At 32.1% G+C, this 26,361-nt stretch overlaps 1 protein-coding gene across 16 annotated transcripts in view; it reads right to left on the reverse strand.

The window, feature by feature from the left end:
- The window catches only part of LOC143249305 (single-stranded DNA-binding protein 3-like), a 68,644-nt gene that overhangs the window by 22,722 nt on the left and 19,561 nt on the right, over positions 1 to 26,361 (reverse strand). For all 16 annotated transcript variants that reach the window (XM_076498906.1, XM_076498910.1, XM_076498908.1 and 13 more), the window contains 6 exons: positions 26,020 to 26,104; positions 21,215 to 21,256; positions 9,072 to 9,113; positions 3,166 to 3,252; positions 1,962 to 2,057; positions 175 to 240 (listed from right to left, as the gene is read on the reverse strand). In XM_076498906.1, coding sequence (XP_076355021.1) covers positions 175 to 240; positions 1,962 to 2,057; positions 3,166 to 3,252; positions 9,072 to 9,113; positions 21,215 to 21,256; positions 26,020 to 26,104 — 418 coding nt within the window. The remainder of the gene's footprint in view (positions 1 to 174; positions 241 to 1,961; positions 2,058 to 3,165; positions 3,253 to 9,071; positions 9,114 to 21,214; positions 21,257 to 26,019; positions 26,105 to 26,361) is intronic.

The raw sequence follows: 26,361 nt of genomic DNA on the forward strand, positions 1-26,361 counted from the left end.
TTTCCTCAGCTTATAATGTAAGAAAACTGAATGTTCTAAAAACAATCTGATTTTTAGACGTAAATGAATATGCGAAATTACTGAAAGCTCGAATAATACTGCAAACACACAGATTACAGAATGACAAATGTTTTAGGTACATCAAAATGAAAATCTATACAGTCTGATACTTACACTGAAGTCGACTTGTTGACCCATCCTCACCACAGACTGAGTTGGATAACGAGGCGACATGAATGACTAAAGAAAAAAAAATTATAAAAATTTATTTTATAAATCAAGTGCTTAGAAAAATATTGTAACAGATCTTGTAAGAATTCATTATATAGAATTATTTTCTAGTAATATCAGTGAACTTGATTACTGATATTTATATAAAAGAATGAAATTTATACGAATTTGTAACAATATAAATATTGTTTATAAGAAAGTTATAATTTTCTTACTAATAAACTGAAAAATGTGTTTCTAACAGGTACTTCCCTCTTCTCACAAGACTACTTTTTCCATTTTGTGTTGCCTCTATATGCAAGCTTTTTTTTTTATAATACATATTGTGTGACTTCCTCAACCTTCCACTTTATTGGAATGTTTAATTCCAATATGTACCTTAAGCAAATTAACATGCATAATTTCTCTGCCAATAGGAGCACACCACCATCATGTGATACATGTAACTCTCTCTATGCATCACTAATGAATTATTACTTTAAAGTTTTACAGAAAAAATCAGTACCAGAAGATTGTTGGGAGGAGGGTGGGAAGTGTGAATGGAAGAAATTACCTGTCACATATACATTTTCAGTTTAGGAAATTATAACTTCCTATATGGTATCTTCTTCCACTCATTAGATTAGCTAGAATCCCACACTGAAAAAAGTGGAGAGACCAGTGTGAGGGAAGAAAATATGGACCTCAGAAATGCCCAAAGGATACTTCTGTATATGAGAAAAACAAACCAGATAATCTGAGGAGTGACATCGCATCACTTCTGAACCAGGTATCTTTTCACCATGAGCAGTTAGGAACAAATATGGGAGAAAACGCAGGGAGCATATCCGAGTGGGAGAGGATATGTCAGGAAAGTAATCCCAATCAGATAAATAAATAACTCAATCCTACAGAAAAAAAGTGAATAAAGAAGACAAAATAGTAAAAAATCCTCGTGTATGTGGCCAGGATCAAAAGGTTCAAGAGGAAGAGAGGGGCAATAGGGATGAGACAAAGGTTGTCCCACATGACACTCAATCTCCAAATGAATAAATGCCAATGGAGACCTGATGGGGGATTTATTTACATGTGCTTTGCCACCAAATCTTTTGCTTGCTTATCTTATATTAAGAATGCTTTCAAATAAAAATGAAAATTTGTTTGAAAAGAAATGAAAGAAAAGGTAAGTTAAACTAAGTTAAAGCACTCTGTAGCAGAACTGAGACAACAGAAAGATATCTGGACTTGAGCACTGCCAAATGGAAAGTGATGGTTAGGTAGTGGTGCATAACACGATGATGGTGCTCTCCTATTGGTGGAGAGATGAAGCATGTTGATTTGCATGAGAGATATGATGGATTTTTATTTTTATTCCAATAGCAAGGGTGCAGAAGGCTTATGGCATGTATTATAAAAATATAAATTAAAATGACTGAATACTCTGAAGAAGGCTACCATAGTCTAACAAAACATTTCAGATCTTTTTTTATTCAAAAATATGTTTTAATTTATGCTTTGTAATGTCATTTTTACACCTGAGTTTAAAAAACAGTACAATCTGAGTCAATTAAACTGGACAACTGGCCAGATAAGCTGTCAAATGAATAAATCTGATATGCTTTAAAGAAAAATTTTGGACAACCCCAATTGCTTTTAGTATCTTTCTTGGAGTAAATAAGGAACCCATTAGTTCCTATGTTAATTATACAACAAACCCAACTGATTATGGGTACTAGATGGCTCTAACTCACCTGATTATGGACCATTAGAGTATGAGAGGGAGGAGGCTGGGAATGAGATGGTTGTGAGACTGACTGTTGAGGTAGAGAGGATCTGATGTGAGAGTTCTGTGGGGAATACAACACAAGATCATTTGCTACAGAAGAGCACCTAAGCTAGTAAATATTAAAATAATACACTCAGTCTGAAGTTACTGTATGAACAAACTTAAAATGTAAAACCTTAGAACACACATGGTATTTATTGTTGTGTCAAAAATGTGGTACTTCAATATTAATATCATTCTTCTTATAAATGTTAAAATGCAACTGATCATGAAAAAATCAACCACTGTAAGTGGCATTAACAACTATTAACTACCCATACTTTGACTTCCTATTACACCCTTTAGTACAATGTTTTGAAATGATTTCAAAGCTTCATTACATCATTACACTCCATGCCACCACATAGCCACATCCTATCTAAAAATTGTTTATCTTGACAATAGCCTAGGCAGCATATTTTCCATTGCAAAAAACTCAATCATAAAGCTGTCATGTCCAATGAACACTCCTCTGTTATTTTTACTCACCTATCCTGTACAAGAAGTTGATGATTTCCCAGCACCTGTTTCACCAATCCAATCTTGTAGAAATCACACATACTGCATATTCAATAGCATGAATACCTGTTTTATTCTCCAGCTACATGAGGCATGCTATGGTTGAATAAGTATGTCATTGAAGTGACTTATGTCAATTTTCTACATGGTAATTACTTTTGATTATGCTGCTTAATAGTTTCTAAGGAAAGTGGAAGTTTGACCCCTAACTTTTATAAACCCATGACTTTTATTAACTATAGTTGTTACATGACTTGCTGAACTTTGCACATTCACATTTCTTTTAATATAACACACTAAACTCTCTTTAGATGACAACGTTGTTAGCATTCTTGCTTACATTAAAAAAACAAATGCTATGGACTGATATTTCCCATTTTTATTATGAAATTTCAAGGTTATAAACAGGGTTTTCATGTTATAAAATCTTTATAGTGAACTGCTAAATTTGAGTTATTATTGACTTACAAAACAATCACTTAGCACTTTAAACAAATGCAGCATATCTAAATCCCAATATTCAAAAATTATTAATAAGCTCCTCAAACTGCTTTCAACTTACATTTGAAACTGAAAGTATGAGAATTTGCCTATACTGGATCTAAACTTACTGGGAAGAATCCAGTAGGGCCTCCAGCTCCACCTGGCATCCCATCACCAGGAGCCATCTGACTTAGTGGACTAGTGACTGTAGGGTTCTGAGAAGATAAAAAATTATAAAATTAGATTAATGACAAAGGTAATACTGTCATCACACTTGACGTAAGTATATACATATATCGTTCTTTATTGAATAATATCTGTAAGTGGTGACTTCACAGACAAATAAATATAACACTGACTATCAACTAGTAGAAAAAAATGTGCATCATGATCATATCACTTTGCAGTGCTCTCAGTTTGTGTGTTACAACACTCAAATTCTGCACTATTATCACCACAAGCTCATACCAGAGTTCGTTAAGTCTGTAGGAATTGTAACTAACTTCGGCATGCAACAAACTAGTACTTCAATATCATTTTACTGGTGCTACTTTAAATGTGAGTCAAAGGGTAATTTTCCAAGCTTTAAAATGAAACAAATTTCACTGAAATGTCATGTAGATGTCCACACAAAATAACAAACTCCTGCTTCCCACGTCAGTACTGCAGAAGATGTTGTGAGTAGTGAAATATATCAGGTCATCCCTTTAGTAATGTGTGATTTTAGGTTCAGAAATAGAAAAAGGATTTAAAATGCTTTTAATGTTTTTATATCAATAATGTATGTTCCATTAATATTAATTACTTCCTGCTTACAATTCACAAGCTTTTGAATGCCACTTCTATAAAATTCTTGGGGTTTGGAGGAAAAAATGTACTTTTGACATCGTGTGTTCCAAGCTCTTTTCCATCGAGATAGCTCTAAAAACTTTGGAATAGATGATAATCAGATGGAGCAAGGTCTGGAGAATAAGGAGGATGTGGAAGTTTTTCCCAGTCTAGCTCTTCAATATTTTCTGTATGGGGCCGTGCATTATCCTGGCGTAACACAACTCCTTTACGATTGATCAAAGCAGGCTTCTTTTCTTTAAGTGCAATGTTCAAGTGCTCTACCTATTGACGAAAGAAGTCTAATGCAATTACACTGAGTGGCAGCAACTCAAAGTGGATCACACCAACAATATCCTACCAAATGCTTAACAAGAGTTTCCTAAGGTGGAGGTCCATTTTGGGCTGTGCGTTAACTAGTTTACCTGCATTGAGTTATTGTCTCCAGTGCTTAACATTTTTATAATACATCTATTTTTCATCTCCAGTCACTAACCTGTCCAAAAAAAGGTGAGTTATGTTCACAAGAGTGCAGAAAAGTGCAAATGTCCTCTCTTGCTGTTAGGTTGGCTTCTGTTAAATCATAGGGGACCCATTTTCCAAGTTTTGACACCTTTCCAAGCTTTTGCAGATGATGGTGAACTGTGGAATGGGTTGAATTAAGCTTTTGTGCTAGTTCTTCAACTGTTACAGCACAATCTTCATCAAGTGCAGCCAGCAGCAAGTCATCATTAAACTCAACAGGACATCCTGAATGTGGCACATCCACCTTCTGAAACCACCTTCAACATTATTTTTCATTGAGAGGCTCTGCACAATAAACACCTTCAATGTTTTGTGTAGTTTCTGCTTCACTATTGCCTTTTTTAAACTCAAAGCATTATATGCCTAATGTGCTTCTCAGACACATCCACCTTCATATGGGTTTATTTGATTAATGATCTGAAAAAGTGGGGTTGGGTTAGTTTCTTTTATTTGTTTGAACATTTTTATACAGTTTTTGGAACAACCAAAAATGTATATAACAGACTTAAGAGAGATGAGTTATAACACTGCATTAAAATCCCATTGAGCCAACATCATAGCAAGGGTCTTGAGACTGAAGTCTAGACAAACTAGCTTGAAATATGCATAGTTTTATGCTAGTGCTCTTCATAGAATAGTCCACATTTTGTCTGAAGTTCATAGGTTATCTTTCCAGAGTGTGAAGACAGCTTTGAGAGCACTGTAATAATGCTAAATAGTTAAACAAGACCATTAAAATATAGTCCACCATGGTCTGGAATCAACACCAGTTTCAGTAGCAGGATCTACATCCATGTGATTCTTGAATGGTAATTTTGGCAGCTGTAAATTACACATATGAAATCCTAAGCATTTACATGAGGCTTTATGCTGGTGCCATTGATGGTGAATTTCACATAGTGAATGACCATGCCACCAACAATGGAGTCATACACATAACAAAGGGAGACTAGAGTTGTCCATATAAGATGACCTTCTCCAAATGTAAACCCAATTAAGAATTACTGGACTTCTCATCCACAAACTCTTTCAGCACATCCTGCTCTGCTCATGAGTCTCCACAAATATGGAGATGCTCTTATAAAGGAATGAGAAATGGGCTTTATTACTATAGATAAACTTGTAGAGGCTTGTAAGGAATATATGGATACAATAACATGTAATTATCATTAGCATACTTATGTCTCTCTTTGCATAAATAACCCAAAAAAAATTCATTGTACAGTTAGAGCAAACCAAACTGGCAACTTACTGATTTAATAATTTTATGCCTATTACTTTCAATAAACTAAAATGCATTGATATATACATTAAAAATCAATTATTATTTTGAACTACATAGGTGATATAACCTGAAAATTAGGCCATTTTGACCTCTGAAATGACTTTCACACAGGCAATGGTATCCAAATTTTATGACATATTGGTTGAAACTAAGCTGTACATAATGTAAAATGGCAACCTTAAATAGGCAAATCAATAACAGAAAATAATGATAGGGTAATATTAATTGAGGTCACCTCAGAGCCATTCCTTTTACAGTACAAAAACCATACATTCAACATCCATCTCAGACAACTCTTTATAATTATTCACGATGCAATCAGAATGTTTATGGATGAGTCCTTTCTAACTCATTAAATTCAGCACACACAGGGCCAAAAAAAAGCCCCTCAATGAATGTCAAGGCATACTCCTTTGGTATAAACATCAAGGTTTTGTTTTGTTTCATGTCAGTTTCAATAGGAGGTATTCAGGGTAGACAGTAAACACCAAGGCACAGAAGAACAAGCTAACTGCACAGTGGAACCTTGAAACACATTTTTGAAACACATGCACATTTAACACAGTTTAATATTGTTAATTGTTTTTTATTATTTACATTAATACAATTATTTTTATCAATTAGTCAAATATGTAAGGATTTTGCTTTTTTTCTGGAGAATTTAGAAGTGAGCTGTTATTCTTAGTTTTAAGTACATCAATTTGTACTTGTTTATTAACTGATGCATTTGTAAACAGGATAATGTCTTAGCAATGAAATAACTTTAATATTTTAAATAATCTTCTCAAAACTGTTTTTTAAAGTAAGTCAAGAACTCGGGAATGGTATTCTTTACATTAGTTCATAAAACCTTATGTTGCAGGAACCTACACTTTAAATGGACAAAAGCAGTTTTTATTAGACTTCATAAACTGGACAATATAGGTCAATAAAATATACTTTAAAAATAATCATCTGACATACACTGGTGGCCAAAATCTTAAGGTCAATGAACATAAAGAAAAAATATGCATTTTGCATTGTTAGACTCATCCACTTATTTGAGTATAGCTTTGAAAGATGAAAATAAGAAAAGAGAAAATAAAAATAAAAAACTTAGCATTTAATAGGGAAAATGTGAACACTATGAAATTAGCTTAAATACTAGCTGATCAAAAGTTTAAGACCATACCAGAAAGAAGACCTGAACAGGATAAGAAATGCCCAGCAAGAGGTCTCAGTAGTGAGTTGCATGGCCGTCATTGCAAATAACTGCAAACATTCACTTTGGCATTGCTGATATAAGCGTTTGAAGAAGGCTGGCTGGAATGTTATTCCAAGTGGTGAAGATGGCTTCACAAAGATCATGCACTGTTTAAAATTGATATCCATTTCTATAGACTTCCCTTGCCATCCACCCCCAAATATTTTCAACGGGGTTCAGTTCAGGCAAACATGCTGGATGGTCCAAAAGAATTACACGATTCGCCATGAAAAAGTCCTTTGTCCTGCAGGCATGGTGGATTGCAGCGTTGTCCTGCTGAAAGATCCAGTCATTTCCACACAAGCGAGAGGGCCTTTAGTCAATAAGGATGTTCTCTCCAACATGCCAATGTAGCCAGCTGCTGTTTGATGCTCCTGTACAACCTGAAGTTCCATTGTTCCATGGAAGGAGAAAGCACCCCAGATCATGATGAAACTTCCTCCACTGTGCCGTGTAGAAAATGTCTCCGGTGGGATATCCTTATCGTGCCAGTAATGTTGGAAGTCATCTGGACCATCCAGATTAAATTGTTTCTCATCAGAGAACAAAACCTTTGTCCACTTTTCTACGTCCCATGTTTGATGCTTCTCAGCAAACTTTAACCAAGTTGTTTCTTGGTGTGGAAGAAGTCATAGCCTTTGAAGACATTTACGGTTTTTAAAGCCTTTCTCTCGTAGATGTCGTCTTACTGTTCTGAGCTGTATTCTGCATGTGTAAGGGCCTTAATCTGGTTCAATGATTAGCTGGTGTCTTGCCAAACAACCCGTCAAATCCTCCTACTCAACGCTGGCGAAATTTTCTTGGGCTTGAAATTCTCCTTCCGTATCCCTCAAGGTCTTTTAAGAAATTTGCAACAGCAGTTTTGCTATGCCCAATCTCACCAGCAATGGCACATTAAGAGAGACCTTGCTTTTGCAGCTTGACAATTCTGCCAAGTTCAAACTCTGTCAACTTTTTTAGCCTTTGCCATGTTTTTACCCAATGTAACACAAGAGATGTCAATCGGAGATGTTGATAACACTAATGCTTGAACACAAATTACTAAATTTCGTTACGTGTTTACCAATTAACACTGCATTTCAGTATGCTCTTAAACTTTTAACCAGCCAGTATTTAGGCTAATTTCATAGTGTTCACATCTTTCCTATTAAATGCTAAAAAAGTTTTTATTTTTATTTTCCCTTTTCTTATTTTCATCTTCCGAAGCTCTATTCAAATAAGTGGTTGAGTCTAACAATGCAAAATGGATGTTTTTCTTTATGTTCATTGGCCTTAAGATTTTGGCCAGCAGTGTATATGTAGTGATTAAGTTCTTAAATTTCATTTTTCTCATTATTTATTATACAAGTGAGGAAGACATTTTCTTTTTGCACACATATATTTTTTAACCTATATGCCAAAACCTTTTACCCAACCAGGTTATAAAAGTAAATATTATTATACATAAAATGCAATGGAGAAAGGAAGGAGAGGATTATTTTTTCTTATCAAAGATACAATACCACTATCGCTACAAGCTTAATGAAAGTTAGACCATGCAGTAGCTGGTTTTATAGCATTTGAAAACCTGTATATTTAATAGGATAATTGATAAATAATTTTTGTTAATGTGGTAAGTTGCTGGGAAAAAATACCTGGTACATACACATAATATACACAAATTTAACTCACAAAGATCATAACAAAAGCCAATTGAATGAATTCTAAGAAACTATATTGGTTCTGACAGTGGAAGTTTTAAAAGTGTAGAATATTTATATAATATTATATTTTCTTAAAAAAACCTGTTGCCATATGATTTATTTCTAACACTAGTCATACCTAATACAATGTCTACCTTGTTCTGACAATCGTACTAAAAATAATGTTTTCAATTAACACACTTAAGTCTTAAATTATCATATATACAAATATTTATGACAAATAAATTTTGGTGATAGATTTTAGGATATACGTTTACATGACAAAGTTGACTACCATTACCTTTTGTAAATACCAATCGACTAATGCAAGGTTTTAAAATGGAGAGGGTTAAATGTACAGCGTATATTATGTCATAAATATTAATAACAAACATACACAATATATATATACACATACACAGTAATAATGAGAATATATGCAATTTATTAAGGTAAAATGCAATAACTTACATGTGTCATCCCATTAACTGCATACCCAGAGTTGATAAACCCCTAAAAAGAAAACACATTAAAATTATATAAAAACAAGAACAGAACTTTGCTTTCTGGTGGCTACTGAATAATTTATAGTTCACTGTAGTCCAACGCTTCGACCTTCAAACCTAAAGGTACATGAATACACTCGAGTACTTCCAATTGTTAAAAAAACTAAAGCTACAACATGACCATTCAATTACTTGATGATTACATAAATTTCAATAAAGTAACCACATAAGATGATAAAAAAGACCAGAGAGTAAAGAAGATTCAGCAAACTGATTACTGCATGCTAAAGTATTTTTGGCTTTCAAAGAAGCCATCTTTGCTCCAACTTTTTAAATCCAGTAGAACCTGTCCAGTTTGTAACAAAAGATCAGCAAATTACAAATTTATTTTTACTTTTATCTTAAAAGTTCTTCTCATATTTCAAAATAATAAAATTATTGTACATAAAAAATCCTAGCAGTGTTTGTTTTTTTTTCTTCCACCAAACACATTTCTCAAGTGGAAGTTGCTTACAGCATTGATGTTTTATGCCCAGATGTAACTGATGAAAGTGAATGGATGCATAGCAAAATATTGTTAACCCTCTAAACTCAAGACAGTTGCAGCTTGTACATTTTTCCATTTATACAAAAGCAAACTTTATTTTTTTAATTTCATAGGTATCTCAGATTTATTTGTTCTGTTTAGAAATTACAATAAAACTATCTTAAATATGACAATATCTGACTTCAATTGAGGGCACTATCACAAACAGCAGACAGTGAACATAAAATGTACAAGATAAATAAAAAAAATGGAATTTAAAAACCTGCAAAAGGGATAGTAAAAAAAGTAATCAAATAAGGCTGTACTTATTGTTTATAAACCCTTATTTTGGCTCCATGCTGTTACCCAGAATTACATTTAACGGAATCAAAGATAGAGGTTTGTAGGTTGATTAATTAATGTATACAATATCTCCATTCTTGTGTGCTTACTTTTTAATTTTTTGCATTTTATTTCTGAGAATCCAAAAATTACTCACAAATTAATACATCATATGACTGCCTTTATTTTTCAGAAGGTCATTAATCTGCTTTGGCATCGAGTCCACGAGCTGACTGCAATCTTTACTGATTTTTGGATTGCGGTACCACACCTCAATTATGGCCTCGATTAGATTATCTTTCATAGTACAGTCTTTACCCCAAAGTCTCTCTTTACAAATTGCCCAAATATTTCCAATAGTATTTAAGTCCAGAAAGTTTCCAGGCCAGTCCAGCACCTTTATTAGTGTTGTAGTCATAAAATTCTTCACAAGTTTCTATGTATGGCATGGAGCCAGATCTTGCTGAAAAATGGCAGATCCATCTGAAAATCTCTTTTTCAATTCTGAAATGACTCTTCTCTGCAAAACTTCGATGTACTGTGGTCCTCGCATCATACCTTCTATGATATGTAAGCCCCTGAAAAAGCCCCAAAACATCTTCTTCAAGGGATGTTTTATGAACTGACTGATGAGATTCTCAAAGTTTCTCACCTGAAGATCTGCGAACATGCAGACTTCTTTGACCTTGTATGAAGAAATGAGTCTCATCCATTTCTTGTATTTCAGACCCCATTGATACCGTTTTTTTCTTCACTGAGTTGGTAAGAAGTTGTTTTTTGACTGGTTTCCTTGCCCTTCTAATGCAATTTCGAATGACATAATATTCCTCAAAATTTCGTCATATATCTTAAAAATAGATTGACTGCACTGCAAAACAAGCTAATGATGCCATCTGTGTGAAAAATGACTATTAAAGGAAATCAGCAGGTCCAGCACGAGCCTACATCAGCTGCCATGCTGAAAATATTGTAAAATGACCATTTGTTTCAATTAATTTGCACAAGGGTGTAGCTGATACAGCTCATGATTGACTAGTTATTTACATCAGTTCAGAAGCTAGCTGATACAGTTCATGATTGACTAGTTATTTACATCAGTTCAGAAGCTAGCTGATACAGTTCATGATTGACTAGTTATTTACATCAGTTTAGAAGCTAGCTGATACAGTTCATGATTGACTAGTTATTTACATCAGTTCAGAAGCTAGCTGATACAGTTCATGATTGACTAGTTATTTACATCAGTTCAGAAGCTAGCTGATACAGTTCATGATTGACTAGTTATTTACATCAGTTCAGAAGCTAGCTGATACAGTTCATGATTGACTAGTTATTTACATCAGTTCAGAAGCTAGCTGATACAGTTCATGATTGACTAGTTATTTACATCAGTTCAGAAGCTAGCTGATACAGTTCATGATTGACTAGTTATTTACATCAGTTCAGAAGCTAGCTGATACAGTTCAAGATTGACTAGTTATTTACATCAGTTCAGAAGCTAGCTGATACAGTTCATGATTGACTAGTTATTTACATCAGTTCAGAAGCTAGCTGATACAGTTCATGATTGACTAGTTATTTACATCAGTTCAGAAGCTAGCTGATACAGTTCATGATTGACTAGTTATTTACATCAGTTCAGAAGCTAGCTGATACAGTTCATGATTGACTAGTTATTTACATTCATTCATTAGCTAGCAGGTGCAGTTCATGGTTGATTTGTTTTTCACATTAGTTCAAGAAGAAAATATTAAGCTGCAGCTGGAAATTTGTTTGATTATATAAGAAACATTTATAGTTTTTGTGTAACTAAATTCTCTATATATAATGTACAGCAATGACTATATGACTAGACATGGTTATATAAGGAACATTCATAGTTTTTGGGTAACAAAATTCTCTCTATATATAATGTACAGCATTACTATATGACTAGACTAAAACAATCCCCACTGAGTATGCCTAAAATCTTAACAGCAAAACAGAAACTTTTTAAAATACACATCTGAAACATTGTTTTAAATAAACCTTCATGCCTTTTAACATAATTATTCTGTACTTATGTTAAATAAAATTTAATATGTTTATTGATTTGTTTTTTTAATTCTTCACTTCATACATAACATGGATACTGGCTCCTTAACCCTTAAACAGCAGTCACCATCAACTGATGCTGCTGCCTACAACATTCCTTTTGTTTGAGGGTTACATCCACCAAATGTATAGTGAACAAAGCATTGAGTATCTACATATTACAATCATCTCATGTTCATTTATTATTGACTGATAATCCTCGTTTCACCTTGAACTCGAGTTTTTTTTGAAGGAACATGAAATATATGAGTGAAAACTAACTTCAAAAGGTAATGATAACAATGTTTACATTAGAATTATTTTTAGCTTATGTGAAATATAGAAGCAACAAATTGGGTTTTCAATAACCCCATGACCTTTGCAGTACATTATTTGGTATTCTACAAAAGGTTTGGGTACAATATACCAAACTGTTTCTGTTGTAGGCTGGCAAGAGAATAACAATAATAACTACAAATGGGCAGTTTTGAGCAGAATCTCTTTTCCCTGTCAGTTTAACACATGTGTGTTTTTTATTCATCTGATGTGTGTATAACTTTAGCAGTATTGTTTACACTGGAGCTTTCCTATTTAAGATACTTTTTGCCAAAACACACTATTGGGCAATCCCTTGTGATCCTTATTATGAACCATGATTGAGATTCATAATACTGAAGTCAAAAAACAATATATACAATGATGACAAAGCTTAACTCAAATTTTAAAAAGACTATTTTTATGTTAAGTTACCTGATTAACAGCCTTCATTTTAATGCAAACAAAAACAATACCTTTAAATCAAAAGGTTTAAGCATTATTCACAGCTATAATTATTACTCACTCACACATTGCACATACTATAAAATGTTTCCAGTAGTCAGAATAGCATAAATGTAACAATTCTTTATAAAACACCTCTTTCCCTATTAATATTATGTTGCATGTTTAAGCCCCTCCAAATAGTGTACTTTCAATGTACCAGTGATCTTTTGACCTATGAAATTCAAAATAATAGAACATCTAGAACTAATATGTAGCACCTATCATATAAAATTGGTCAATATCCATTCATCCTGTATGGAAATATTATATCCAGAAGTCTGGAAAAAAGTTTCCATCTACCAGTAACCTTATGTCCTTAACCTCTGATTAATGAGCATCAATAGTTAATCAGGTCTAAAAAATTGTATGTAGTACCTTTTCCATGAGCTTCATCAATGTCTATCCATCCACTCTTGAGATATCCTATACACAAAGTTAGGGCAAACAGATGGACAAGGGCAAATTAATTAGTCCTGCTCTGGGGCATAAAAATCATCTGCTGACTTACTAATTATATTGCTTTGTAAATTATTCACCAGAAAGAACATGCACAAGCATACTGCTGCAAAATATATGGTCATGAGGTAGATGATACTTCTACATTACACACACACACAAATACATATACAACTTTCAGTACACTGTTGGCATATGGGTACTACATATATATTATACTGTACACACACACACATACAAACTAAAGTACCTTAACAATTCAGAAACACATTAATATCTATACAGAGCTTTCAAAGCAACAACAATTGAAATAAATATTTATAACAAAAAGAAAAAGCAAAGCCAAAAGAAAAAATCCTTTCCACATTATAATTCCTTAACTTCTTCAGAATTAGTCCTACAACTTATAGTAATTGTGCAGTGACTTGTGTTAACTACATTCTTGTTTCATCAAATATTTTGTTTGCTTATTTTTTCTTTATGTGTGTGTGTGTGTGTGTGTGTGTGTATGTGTATGATAACTGTAGCACTTATCAGGTAATAAAATGTACTTGAAAACATGGGCTAAAATGTGTTTTCTTGATCAAATAAACCTGATGAACTAGAACATGGTTAATATTTTTATCTGCTGCTGACTAAATCAACTTGATTTAGAACAAGACAGAGAAATACAAACTTTGATTGTTCTACTTCGACCTAGGTCACTCGAGACATGATCATGCCCTTCAAATGTATCACAGTTACTTTCATTGCAGAATAAACATATTTCCCACAAGTTTGACAGGTAGAAAATTCATCAGTCGTATATAATGAGTTACAACCATACAGGTTTAAATGCAATGGGAAAGATAATCTCATCATTAGGTTGTGAAAAACTGATTTTATGTGACAAAGTGTCATTTACTCTTTCATAGTTTAAAATAGAACATAACACACAGGTAGACTTAGTAACTTTTGAGCAGTTTCTTTCTTCAACCAGAGAAAGTTGTTGGTTGTTAAGCACAAAGTTGCACAATGGGTTGTAACTGTGCTCTGTCTAGTGTTGATATGAAACCAAATTATTAGCATTATAAGCTCTAAAACTTACCACTGAGCCACCAGGGAGCAAACTGGAGAGAAAAAAAAACCTCATTGAAAATGTTTGTGATATTAGTTCATTTCTAAATGAACAAAAGGTTTTTAAAATGTAGTATGTATAAGATATAAATATGGAAATATACTTTAATATGACTATGTATGCAAATTCATTGTAAATTAAAATATATCCTGTTGAAATTTTAATTATTTCATCAATTTCTTATTTTGAACTTATACGCAATACAAGAAAGATAAGCAGTGAAATACACATTTGTAACAGTTTTAATAATGCAAAGCTAAAACTGTTTATCACAACAAACTCTATATCTCACTCTGTACTATTAGTAATAGCTACAATAATGTTACATGCTGAATGTGCCCATCTACAACAATATTTTTCCAAGAAGAGTAATAGCAGTGATTTATTTTGATAATAAAGAGTACAGAATGACATTAGAAATAACACTAGATTGTAAAAATATGATTTCAGAAAAACTTCAATGAATTATTAATGTTTATATTGCAGGGATAAAACAAATGTACATTAATCATTGAATGAAAAATGCTAAAGTCTAGCTAAGGAAAGAGGTATAAATAGATGATTATATGTGTACTTCTATACATGATAGTTAACCTGTCTTTATGTTCACTATCTAATTATAAGGTGCATAATACTTTTGAAAATATTGTATGAACACTACAAACATCTACTTTCATTGTCCAAAAAGATGTTAATTGTTATAGCTCTATGGCAGTAGTAGCTTTCTAAAACATATACTTATTTAAAACTATACAAACAGTCATAAACTGGTGTTGATTTAAGTCATATTCTCCATTCAGATAGTTAAAATCCCAAAAGATTATAAACAAAATAAAATTCATTAACCAAACTGGTGGAGCAGCAGGACCAGAATCAAGCTCATGGTTCAAACTTCTTTCAAAATCTTAACTGTGTGTACATTTTCTTACAGCAAAGCCACAAAATGGGGTATCTGCTGTGTCCACCAAAGGCAATAAAATCCTAATTTTAGCACTGTAAATCTGAAGACGTACAGCAGTCTCATTAGCGGACTACTCTTGATGAAGTAACAGTTAATTAAGTACTTAGTGAAATGTGATTTTAAGGATCATAATTTAATTGTTTATTTAGCAATACTTGGAAAAAAGTAATTCTTATTCTAGTTCTATGGGAACTTCAAAATTGCATGCAAATGTATTCTTAGCAAAAATGTAAAACTGGTGCCTAATTACACAATTTTTTTACTTGCAAACAATTAACAAAAAAAAGAAAATAGTATTATACATCTAGTTCAAAGTTTTAATAATTAATTTATTCTGTTACATTTTCACAAAATAATACCTTCCATGTATTTATGGCATTCTAAAATTAATTTCTACACAAGTATATCACAAAGTACAAAGAAACCAACACAGAGACCCCAGTATGCACACTTAGTAAGACACTAAATCTTATATACAAGCTTTCACCATTTATGCAACTTCTTGTGCATTAGACCTGGAAGTTATGCCTCAAGAGAACAATTATATAATAGGTACCAACATTGCTACTTGATTTTTCTACATAATATGCAAAGTTGCAGAAACTGTGGGAAAAACAGATACTATCTGCTATAGAACAATAAAGATACAAAGGCAACTACACATGGTTTTATGTCAAAACTACACTGAAACAGATTAAATGTATTTTTTAAAAATCCTATATTAATAAGAGCATTCCACATACTTGCAGTGTTAAAACTAAGATAATTAGTTGATTTTTGCACAATAGAATATTTGTGCTCTATTCACTGTGGGAAACAGAGCCCTAAATTTTAGTGTTTAAACCTGAAAACTTACTAACACAAATTTTGGATTTTATGAACAGTGTAACTGAATGCAGACAAGCATAATTTAATGCAATTTGAACAATAATAATATCAAAACTAATCTTGTGGTGTGAAATTATATTATCTTGGCATGAAACTAATTGAGTGAAATTTACAACCCTGGTGGAAATACACATGTAAAGTGAGTTGTGAATCATTTAGTGTTTAAACCTTAATCAAATGCAGAACAAAGAGAAACATTTCTTCACCATTTAATAATAATTTGCAGAATAATTGTATAAAAAACCAATGAAGCAATGTGATGCAAAAAATAAACTAAAATACATTAATCACAAAAAAATCCACTTCTAAAACCCTTAAAACAAATATTAAGAAACTTTTATTTGTTTCTTCCTGTTGTATAATTGTTGTCACGAGGCATAATATCCAGATTTTAATTTACAATAAGTCACACAGATGGGTAAAAACTTGTAAGTAAGACTGTGAAATAAAGCAAATTTTATATTATGTGGAACTGTATAATAAAACTATAAACACACATACATGTATCTAAATATTTGCTATATTATTATTATTTAATTGATTTTTCTTGACTAATTAAAATAATAACTATTTTTTGAGAGACTATTTATTCTTTATTTATATTTATGTTTGTTTATTGCTAAATACAAACTATGCAATGGACTATCTGGATGTTCCCATGGGTATCAAAACCATGTTTTTAGTGTTATAATGCTTATTTATGTTAAAAAAATTGTTATAATTTTATTAAGATTGCATAAGACAACCCAGCATGAATGGCTGGTGTGATGATGTTTGTAATTGTGCTTGGTGATGTAATGATAATTAATTAATCAGTTGTTAAAGATATACTTAATTATACAAGTATAAGAGTGAAAAAAGAATTATTTCATCAAAACCACATGGACTGGTTTTCTTGAATGGACAAAACAACTTGATCAAGAATTACTGGAATTCTCATAAATAAACTCTTTCAACACATCCTGTTCTGCTTGCCAGTCTTCATAAATTGGGAAATGAGCCTGAATACTATAAACAAACTTGGAGATGTTTATCAGGAGCATGTAAAGGCAATACCAGGAAGTATTGAAGGGTATACTAGTTATTGATAAAATTTACATTTTTGTTTATTTATTATATATACATATTTGAACTACATATTCCTTTATAAACCAATGAAGCCAATTCTATATAGCAGACTGACTAGTGCTTAATATTTTATTTTATTAAAAAATTGCATTTTGGAGATTTAAACATTGTAATCAATACTAATCACTGAAAAAAAAAAAGGAATTACTTATGAATTGACAAGCTTGTCTGCCTTCAAATCAGGTTAGAAAGACTGAAGAAAATGACACATCAAGTACATGCTAATAAATCCTGTCTGTCTACTAAAAATCAGTTCAGTTTCTAAGCATGACCAGTTGGTGAAGATTGGATCACTAATGCATCAGTTTTTGCAACTGACTGAATTACTATTACTCTTCCACTAAATATTAATCAATATATTTCATGTTGACCAGGCATGATCTACCATTTAATATGTATGGGCTGTAAAACTTAACATTCATAGTTTGTGACTCGCTACCAAAGAGATATGTCTCACACTTTGTGGATTGGGGTGCATGATAGGAGATGGTAGTGGATACTGTTGAACAGCTGTTTTCTTTTTAGTCTATTAGTTCAAAATCAAAAATAATTATTGTGAAAATATCTGAAACAAACACTATATTTGATGCTGTACATTTTTGGAAAGAACAAAATCTTTACTAAACAATATATTTCCTGGAAATTAACAAACTAACATTGACTGTGATAAAATTCTGGAAGAATCTAAACTACAGTTAGTAATAATACTATTTTAGAAATTAATGAATCATCACTTTCACTAGAAAAATAACTCCAATTTGTAGGTTCTATTTGAAAGTAATTTCTCAGTTAGGTCTTTCACTTTCCAACAGTTGTATTTGGATTAATTCCAAAATAAAAATAAAATCTTCCATTTTCAGATAAAATCATGACAGGTTATATGTCAAAACGTTTTGAGATACTTAACACAAATGATCACATCTGAAAATGACATAAGTGTATATTATCCAGTAACATGAACAGGGTTCTATAGTAAGAACAGTTATATCTGTTCTTGCACATAATTAATCAAAATAAAACTTATTATTTATAGCTACAGCAATCAAAACTGGCAACTTACTGATTTAATAATTTTATGCCTGCTGTTATTAATAGACTAAAAAAAAAGGTATGTAAATTACAAATTATCGTTTTGAACTACACAGGTGGTACACCCTGAAAATTAGGCCAATTTGACATCTGAAATAACCTTCACACATGCAATGCTATCCAAATTTTATGACATATCAATTGAAAGTATGTTGTACAAAATGGCAACCTTAAATAGGCAAACCACTACTGGGAAATAATGACAGGGTAAAACTATTTTGGGTTATCCTCGGGACCAGTCCTACATCAGTAAAAACATTCATACATGCAATATTTATCTTGGACAAAACTCCATAAACAGTCTGATTGCATCACAACTCAACAGGTGTCAGAAAAGGCCATTCTATGAAAGTCAAGGCATACTCATAGCCATCAAGGTTTTGTTTTATTTCATGTCAATTCTAAAGAGGACATATTCTGGGTAGATGGTGAACATAAAAGTATAGAGGAAGAAGCCAGCTACACAGTGGAAGTTTGGAACATATCATTCAAACACATGCACATTTAACACAGTTTGATATTGTCAGCTGTTTTTTTATTCTTTAGAATAATACAAATTTTATCAACAAATCAAATCAGTAAGCATTTTGATTTTTTCTCAATGACTGGAGAGTTTAAAAGCTGTCTGTTAATTTTGTACATTTTTGTACTTGTTTATTAACTGATGTATTTGTAAACAAGATAATGTCTCAGCAATGAAATAACTAATATTTTAAAATATTTTTTTTCAAACTGTTTTTTAAAGTAAGTAATTTTTCAGTTTCTTTAGAAAAATATGCATCAGATACTTGCTCATTAGTTTTAGTGATTTCCTTTTATATTTTACTATCATCAGCTCCCAGGGAAGGATCATCTTGGGTTAAAAAATATTTGCCCTTTAATCTTTGTTTTATGTTACACTGTTTACTCTCAGTTATCATATTTGTAGATGATATTTTTTTCCATTTGGATTCATTAACAAATAAGAGCATCTTCCCCATCAGCAGTATCTCCATTTTTATTAAATGTCATTCTTACCAAATATATTCTTTTTACAGAAACTGACTTCATTTTAAGACAGAATGAAATCCCTCAAGTTATCATTCAAACACCTACAACATTTATATAGTAATTTTGCAATAAACCATTTCTTGCAAATTAAAATTCAGCATGACAAATAATATGGTCCTTTCCCAAGAAAAAATGTCAGATAACTTAAAGATACTTGATTTTTATACTCCATGCATTGAGAAACATTGAGGTTTATTCATCATATTAAAGAGTATGAAATCATTTTTTGCCATTATATACATATATATAATTAAGTAAATAATTTAAACCTTGTCATGCCTCTATAATGCAAATAAGGTTATGACTAAGCTCCAGTTTCCTGCAACACATATCCCTTAGATGGGATGCCATTCTGTTGTAGTTTAATTCTCATTAGGCATTTTTGAATCATTTGCAAAAGCCACCTCAGAACCCCCAAAAAGATGCCCTTGGGTCCACATGTCTCCATCCTGTAATGGATCATATCACTGACAGCTTCAACAGGAATTGACTCCTCTGGCTGTTGACAGGTAGCAGAAGAGAAGAGGTCTGGTTGACCTCTGTAGTAAAAACATAACTCAGGAATTCAGGTCCATCGGTAACAGTTTTTTTTTTGTTTTATTTTTGATTAAGTAATCTATACACATAAACAAACACATACCCATCGAAACATTAACCACATTCAAGTTCACAAAATATTTTGTAAATAATCACAACACTCTTGTTGATAGAAACCCATGCCAAATGCTTTGTCAAGAAAAAGTGATTACATTATCAGAATGAGGTGCTTATATATAGTATCAAGATTATGGGCACATTGAAGTTGGTGCAGAAATTTGCAAATTAGAATCCTTAAGACAAATTTCATGGGGTATAAATGACTGGAAACCCTGGAGATCAAGAAATAACCATAGTGTCAGCAGATGATATGTTTTGGAAAAATAAATGTAATTATACATAAAATGCAATGGAGAAAGGAAGGAGAGGATTATGTTTTCTTATCAGAGACCCAATACCACTATCACTACAAGCTTAATGAAAGTTGAGCTTTGTCATCCAGTAGCTGGTTTTATAGCACTTGAAAACCTGTATATTTAATAGGACAATTGATAAATAATTTTTGTTAATGTGGTAAGTTGCTGGGAAAAAATACCTGGTACATACACATAATATACACAAATTTAACTCGCAAAGATCATAACAAACGCCAAGTAAGTGAACTCTAAGAAACTATATTGGTTCTGACAGTGGAAGTTTTAAAAGGTGTAGAATATTTGTTTAATATTATATTTTCTAAAAACCTGTTGCTGTCTGATTTATCTTTAACACTAGTCTTGCATAATATGTCTACCTTGTTCTGACAAAAGTACTAAAAATAATGTTTTCAACTAATATACTTAGGTCTTATATTATTATATATACAAAATTTTATGATCAATAAATTCTGGTGATAGATTTTAGGATATTCGTTTACACAACAAAGTTGACAATCATTACCTTTTGTCGATACTTACTGTCTAATGCAAGGTTTTAAAAGGGAGAGGGTTAAATGTTAAATGTACAATGTATTTTATGTCATAAATATTAATAACAAACATACACATGTATATATTTACACACACACACAGTAATAATGAGAATATATGCACTTTATTAAGGTAAAATGCAATAACTTACATGTGTCATCCCATTAACTGCATACCCAGAGTTGATAAACCCCTAAAAAGAAAACACATTAAAATTATTTAAAAAACAATAACAGGTCTTTGCTTTCTTGTGGCTACTAAATATAGTTGACTGCAGCCCAACACTCAGACTTTCAAACTTGAAGGTACATGAATACACTCATGTACTTGATTGTTGCTGGACACAGGTTGCTAAGCATTTTAAAATTTCACAAGTGGAGGATATCAAACAAAATTTGTTTTTAGGTTTTATATATATATAGCTGAATAACCAAAAATCATAAATAACTACACTGATACCACAGAATTACACTACAATTTTTAGGCATAGTAACTAAGATATTTTTAGATTTTATAGCCTACCTCCTTGAGAACTTGATTCAAGAGAATGTAGAAGCCTTTTCAAAGATTAAAATGACGTGGAATCTACTCTAGGGACATTCTGAGCTGCTGATTAGTTATTCACATGTCATATAGTGTAGTAAGAGTATATAAGGGACTGTATCAAAAAATGGAAAGACATGAGGGGGGTCACCATGTTTGATTCAGTTCATAAGTCATATCTCAGCAAAATAAAATGATGAGGTTCTTCTCTTATATTCTAGTTTGTCAGTATTAGTAATTTGAGTTACTAATTTGTACAAAACTATAGACTTAGCAGATTGACATCACAAACATCTAATTTTAAACAGTGCAGCATTCAACATACCATGCCACTCACTACTATCTACATTTAGATCTGTTCTAAAATAATCTGACAAAGTTCTAAAAGATCTGTTGCCAAACGTTTGCAAGAGGTGATGTCAGTTAACTGCCTTCCTTCTTGTCTATCATTTCAAAATTAAGAATGGCTGGCTCTACTAATTATTGAGTGATGAAATATTAATCAGTGATGACAAGAAAACCCACTTGTAGAGAAAAATATATATGTAAAAACAACTGGTTTGGGTTGAGAAAATTTTTATATAGAAGAGCGAACAACATTTCAACCTTCTTCAGTCAAATACACACAAATGCAACTAAACAAAATACTAATAAAAATGAAAAAAGTCAACACAATTTCAAAAACACTTTACTCCTACCTACACAAGACCGACTCATGCACACCACAAATATACGGCATCCCCAAACCTCATAAACCAGAATTGTTCATTACGACCAATAATGTCCACATATAAATCATTTAATTACAATCTTGGTAAATACATAACATGGGCATTTTCCAAATATGTATCATCAGCCAGCTCATTCATCAAAGACTATTTTAATTTCAAGTCTAATCTTAATCAACTTAATCATAAAGCCTTAATAGCCAGTTTTGATGTTATATCCCTCTTTACAGAAGTTCCAACAGCTGAAGCCTGCAAGATAGCCTTAGAACTCTATATCTGAGACCCTAACCCATCTATAGACATTCCCAGCAACCAATTAGCAACCCTCATAGAATTCACCACGATGAAGACAAACTTCATGTTCAACAACCACAACTATATACAAACAAATGGCCTAAGCATGAGCAACCCAGTATCATCAGTTCTAGCCAATATTTGTATGACACAAGTTGAAACACAAGCAATTAACACAGCATTACATCAACCACTAAACCGGTACAGATATGTAGATGACACAATTGCAGGATTCATATCTAGAGAATACACACTTAATTTTTTCAATCACATTAACTCTAATCATTCCAACATTAACTTCACATGTGAACAGGAAGAAAGCAATCAAGTATCATTTCTTAGCCTCAAAATTACAAGAACCGACACACAATTCAAAACAGAAATCCACCGAAAAATCACCCATACTGGACTATACATTCCTTGGGACTCAGCACATGAAACAAAACAAAAACTCAACATACTAAGAAACCAAAGAAACACAGCCATAAAACTATGCTCACCAGATAAAATTAATGATGAATTAGACAAAATAAAACAATACTTCATCAACATCAATAAATTTCCACCACAAACCAAAGAAAACATTATACACACACACCTAGACAAAAAGTAAAATCAATTAACAAAATTAACACTCTTTCTTTCTTTGCAAGCCTGATGATGACCAAAGAAGGTCAAAACGTTGTTTGCTCCTCTATATAAAAATTTTCTCAATCCAAACCAGCCATTTTTTTACATACATAATTATTGAGTAGCTTTGTAAAAATTCAACAAACAAACCATTCTTTTGAAGACAATGGTAACTCATTCATACAAATTCAATATAAGGCGCTCAAGTCTCTGAACCAAAGGTCTGCAACAATTACTAATATTATAACATAAACGGATAAAGTTATGAATTATTTTAATAACAAAAGACAAGGGGCAGTAAGTTTTAAATGAACTAACTGTTCATTTAAAGCATGTTTTATTTAGTTTAAGGTTATTCAACAAAATCATTAAGTCTTCAAAAACATATAACATATTACATAAATTATGATGTCAAGTCATCATTCAAGTTCACAAGGGTGTTGTCAAAGGGTGTTGGTAGACCACTGTTTGACTGATAGATGGCAAAACAAACTGTCATGAAAGCAAAGACATTCTTTAAAAAAGGTCAGATTTATGTAAAAGACTATTTACATGTTTCTTAAACTATGTTTGATTAAATAATGTAGTTTTTAAAAATAAAAAACCACATTCTTGAAAGATTTGAAAAGGCTGCTTCCATTGTTAATCATTGTCCAGGGAAAATGCAGAATTTACACAGCATGTAACTATATTTACCATATTATATATTATATTTACCAACTATATTTTACCTTTAAAAAAGGTCAGATTTATGTAAAAGACTATTTACATGTTTCTTAAACTATGTTTGATTAAATAATGTAGTTTTTAAAGATAAAAAACCACATTCTTGAAAGATTTAAAAGGCTGCTTCCATTGTTAATCACTGTCCAGGGAAAATGCAGAATTTACACAGCATGCAACTATATTTACCATCAACTTTCTTTATGTATTTAAAGTAAAGGTGAATTTTGATTGAACAGTGGTTTCTCCATCAACTTACTTTGATAGTTGGAATAAAAACAACACTAATTTGGATTAGCTAATTACTAATATCTCACACAAATCAAGCAACTGATGCTCAAAAGTAATTGAGTCAATTGCATAACTGTACTTATGACCACAGGTGTTCAACCTGTATTTTTTCAATGAGTGTTAACATTTTCTTAATCTGAAAAGGTATTTCAAATAGATACCAGAAAAGGTATCTTCCTTGCACATCTGCCAAAGATATTTGAATACTACTAGACTTGAGGCAGTTCCCACCTAATTTCACATGTTTAAATGTGAATTGTGCTGATGGAAAATGATCTTATCATGTAACAAAACCCCACCACCAATAATAAGGCAATGCAGCCTCCATGCATGGTAACTTTATTTATTGACAAGGGAAGATAAAAGTGTGCATCAGAAGTTGGGAGAACAGGAAGGAATGTGTGCAGAAATCCGTATATTAAGCTAGAATCTCATACCAGTGCCAAATGTTACCTAGATGAGCCTTCTTCAGAAAATGCCTGAAAGGGAGCCCAAGGAATGTGACATCCAATGCCAAGGACTCCATAAGCCTGTCTTGACTAGGATGTACTCTTTGTCCATAACAGAAGGGTAGAATAGAGGCAAGTGAACTTCATGTGTTGCTTGGATGGATGAAATGAGTATATGACTGTCCAACTCCTTGCACATGCCCAACTGGCTGTTAAGTATATTTATTGATATCAGGGTGTGTTCAGACCATACCTTGCTTGCTCACCTTGACTCTACTGAACAGACTAAAGCTGTGGGAGGAGGTACTTTAGTTATGTAGTATGATTTTGTATATTGTATGCTTGCCTTGGCTCTACTGTACAAAAGCTGGATGCAGGAGGAGATCACAGGTGGCATCAATGTAATCCTCATCTCACAGGTACAATGACATAGAAGCAAGCATACCCAATCAAGTTATAAGCTCTGTGGAATGCCCAACTTTGTATGTAACTTAGCCTGAGGTGAAAATGAATGCATGTTTAAGACCACTTGCATCCTTTCACAAGGCTACTTAACTACTTGCATAAAACCTCCATGAAGTATTGTAAAAATATCAGTATTTAAGAAAGATGCTAAATTAGTTAGTAGTAAATCTATAGTAACAACTAAAGGTACCAAAAGCTTAAATCCAAAATTTCTCACAAAACTTTTGTGCACTGATAATTCAATTGACATTTAATTTGATAACAGTTTAGATTTAATTGTTCTAAAAATTACTTTTGTTTTAAATTTTAACATTAGAACTTTTTTATCCACTTCAATTAAAAACAAACAAACAACAAAACACCAACTCCAATACTGAATAATTTTAATTAAATACAAACATTTTACTTTAAAGTACTCTTCTGAATTAAATATCTATTTCATAAAAGTTTTGTTCACAACATAAACCCTAAGTTAAACTTATAATTATAAAACATGTAAAAATATAATTTTTTATTTTACTGACCTTCAGAACAAAGTTATTGCTGAGTATGCTATAATGGATAGTAACTGCTTGTTGTAGACAAAACACAAGTATAGAGGATGATGTTTTCAAAAGACGTCTGTTCTCAATCTTGTTTTTTTCTTCAAGAAGCAGTTGCCATCCATTCCACTGAACTCATCATGAATACTCTGCCTAAATAATATGTCAAAGAAAATTCTATTGCTTTTCTTACTGCCATGTTATCTTAGCCACAGTCTTGACTCAAATGTTGAACTACACAACTATCAGATATATTACTGATCTTAAACCTTTAAAACAATAGTAACCTACATAGTCATGAAATGCTTTTCCTTCAGTTGAATGTTCACATGTTTCTCGCCTTTCTGGTGCTGCACAATAAAGATCCCAAAAGACACTATGAGAAGGGAAATAAATATTGATGTTTATGAAAATATAAGGCAATTCTCCAGACATACATATCTAAGGAAACATTAGATATTAGCTGCAAAACTATTCAAACATATTCCACTTTTGTACAACTGGATGGCAAATACTTATTTTAAAAAATTACAGAAAAGACATTAGAATTAGGTGTATCTGTACTGGGCCTGCATGACTATTATATCAAACACATCACCATGGAGAAATAATGATAAAATATGTTATTTTTCT

Source organism: Tachypleus tridentatus, chromosome 4, assembly GCF_004210375.1.
Source record: "Tachypleus tridentatus isolate NWPU-2018 chromosome 4, ASM421037v1, whole genome shotgun sequence".
In the NCBI taxonomy this organism is placed as follows: domain Eukaryota; kingdom Metazoa; phylum Arthropoda; class Merostomata; order Xiphosura; family Limulidae; genus Tachypleus; species Tachypleus tridentatus.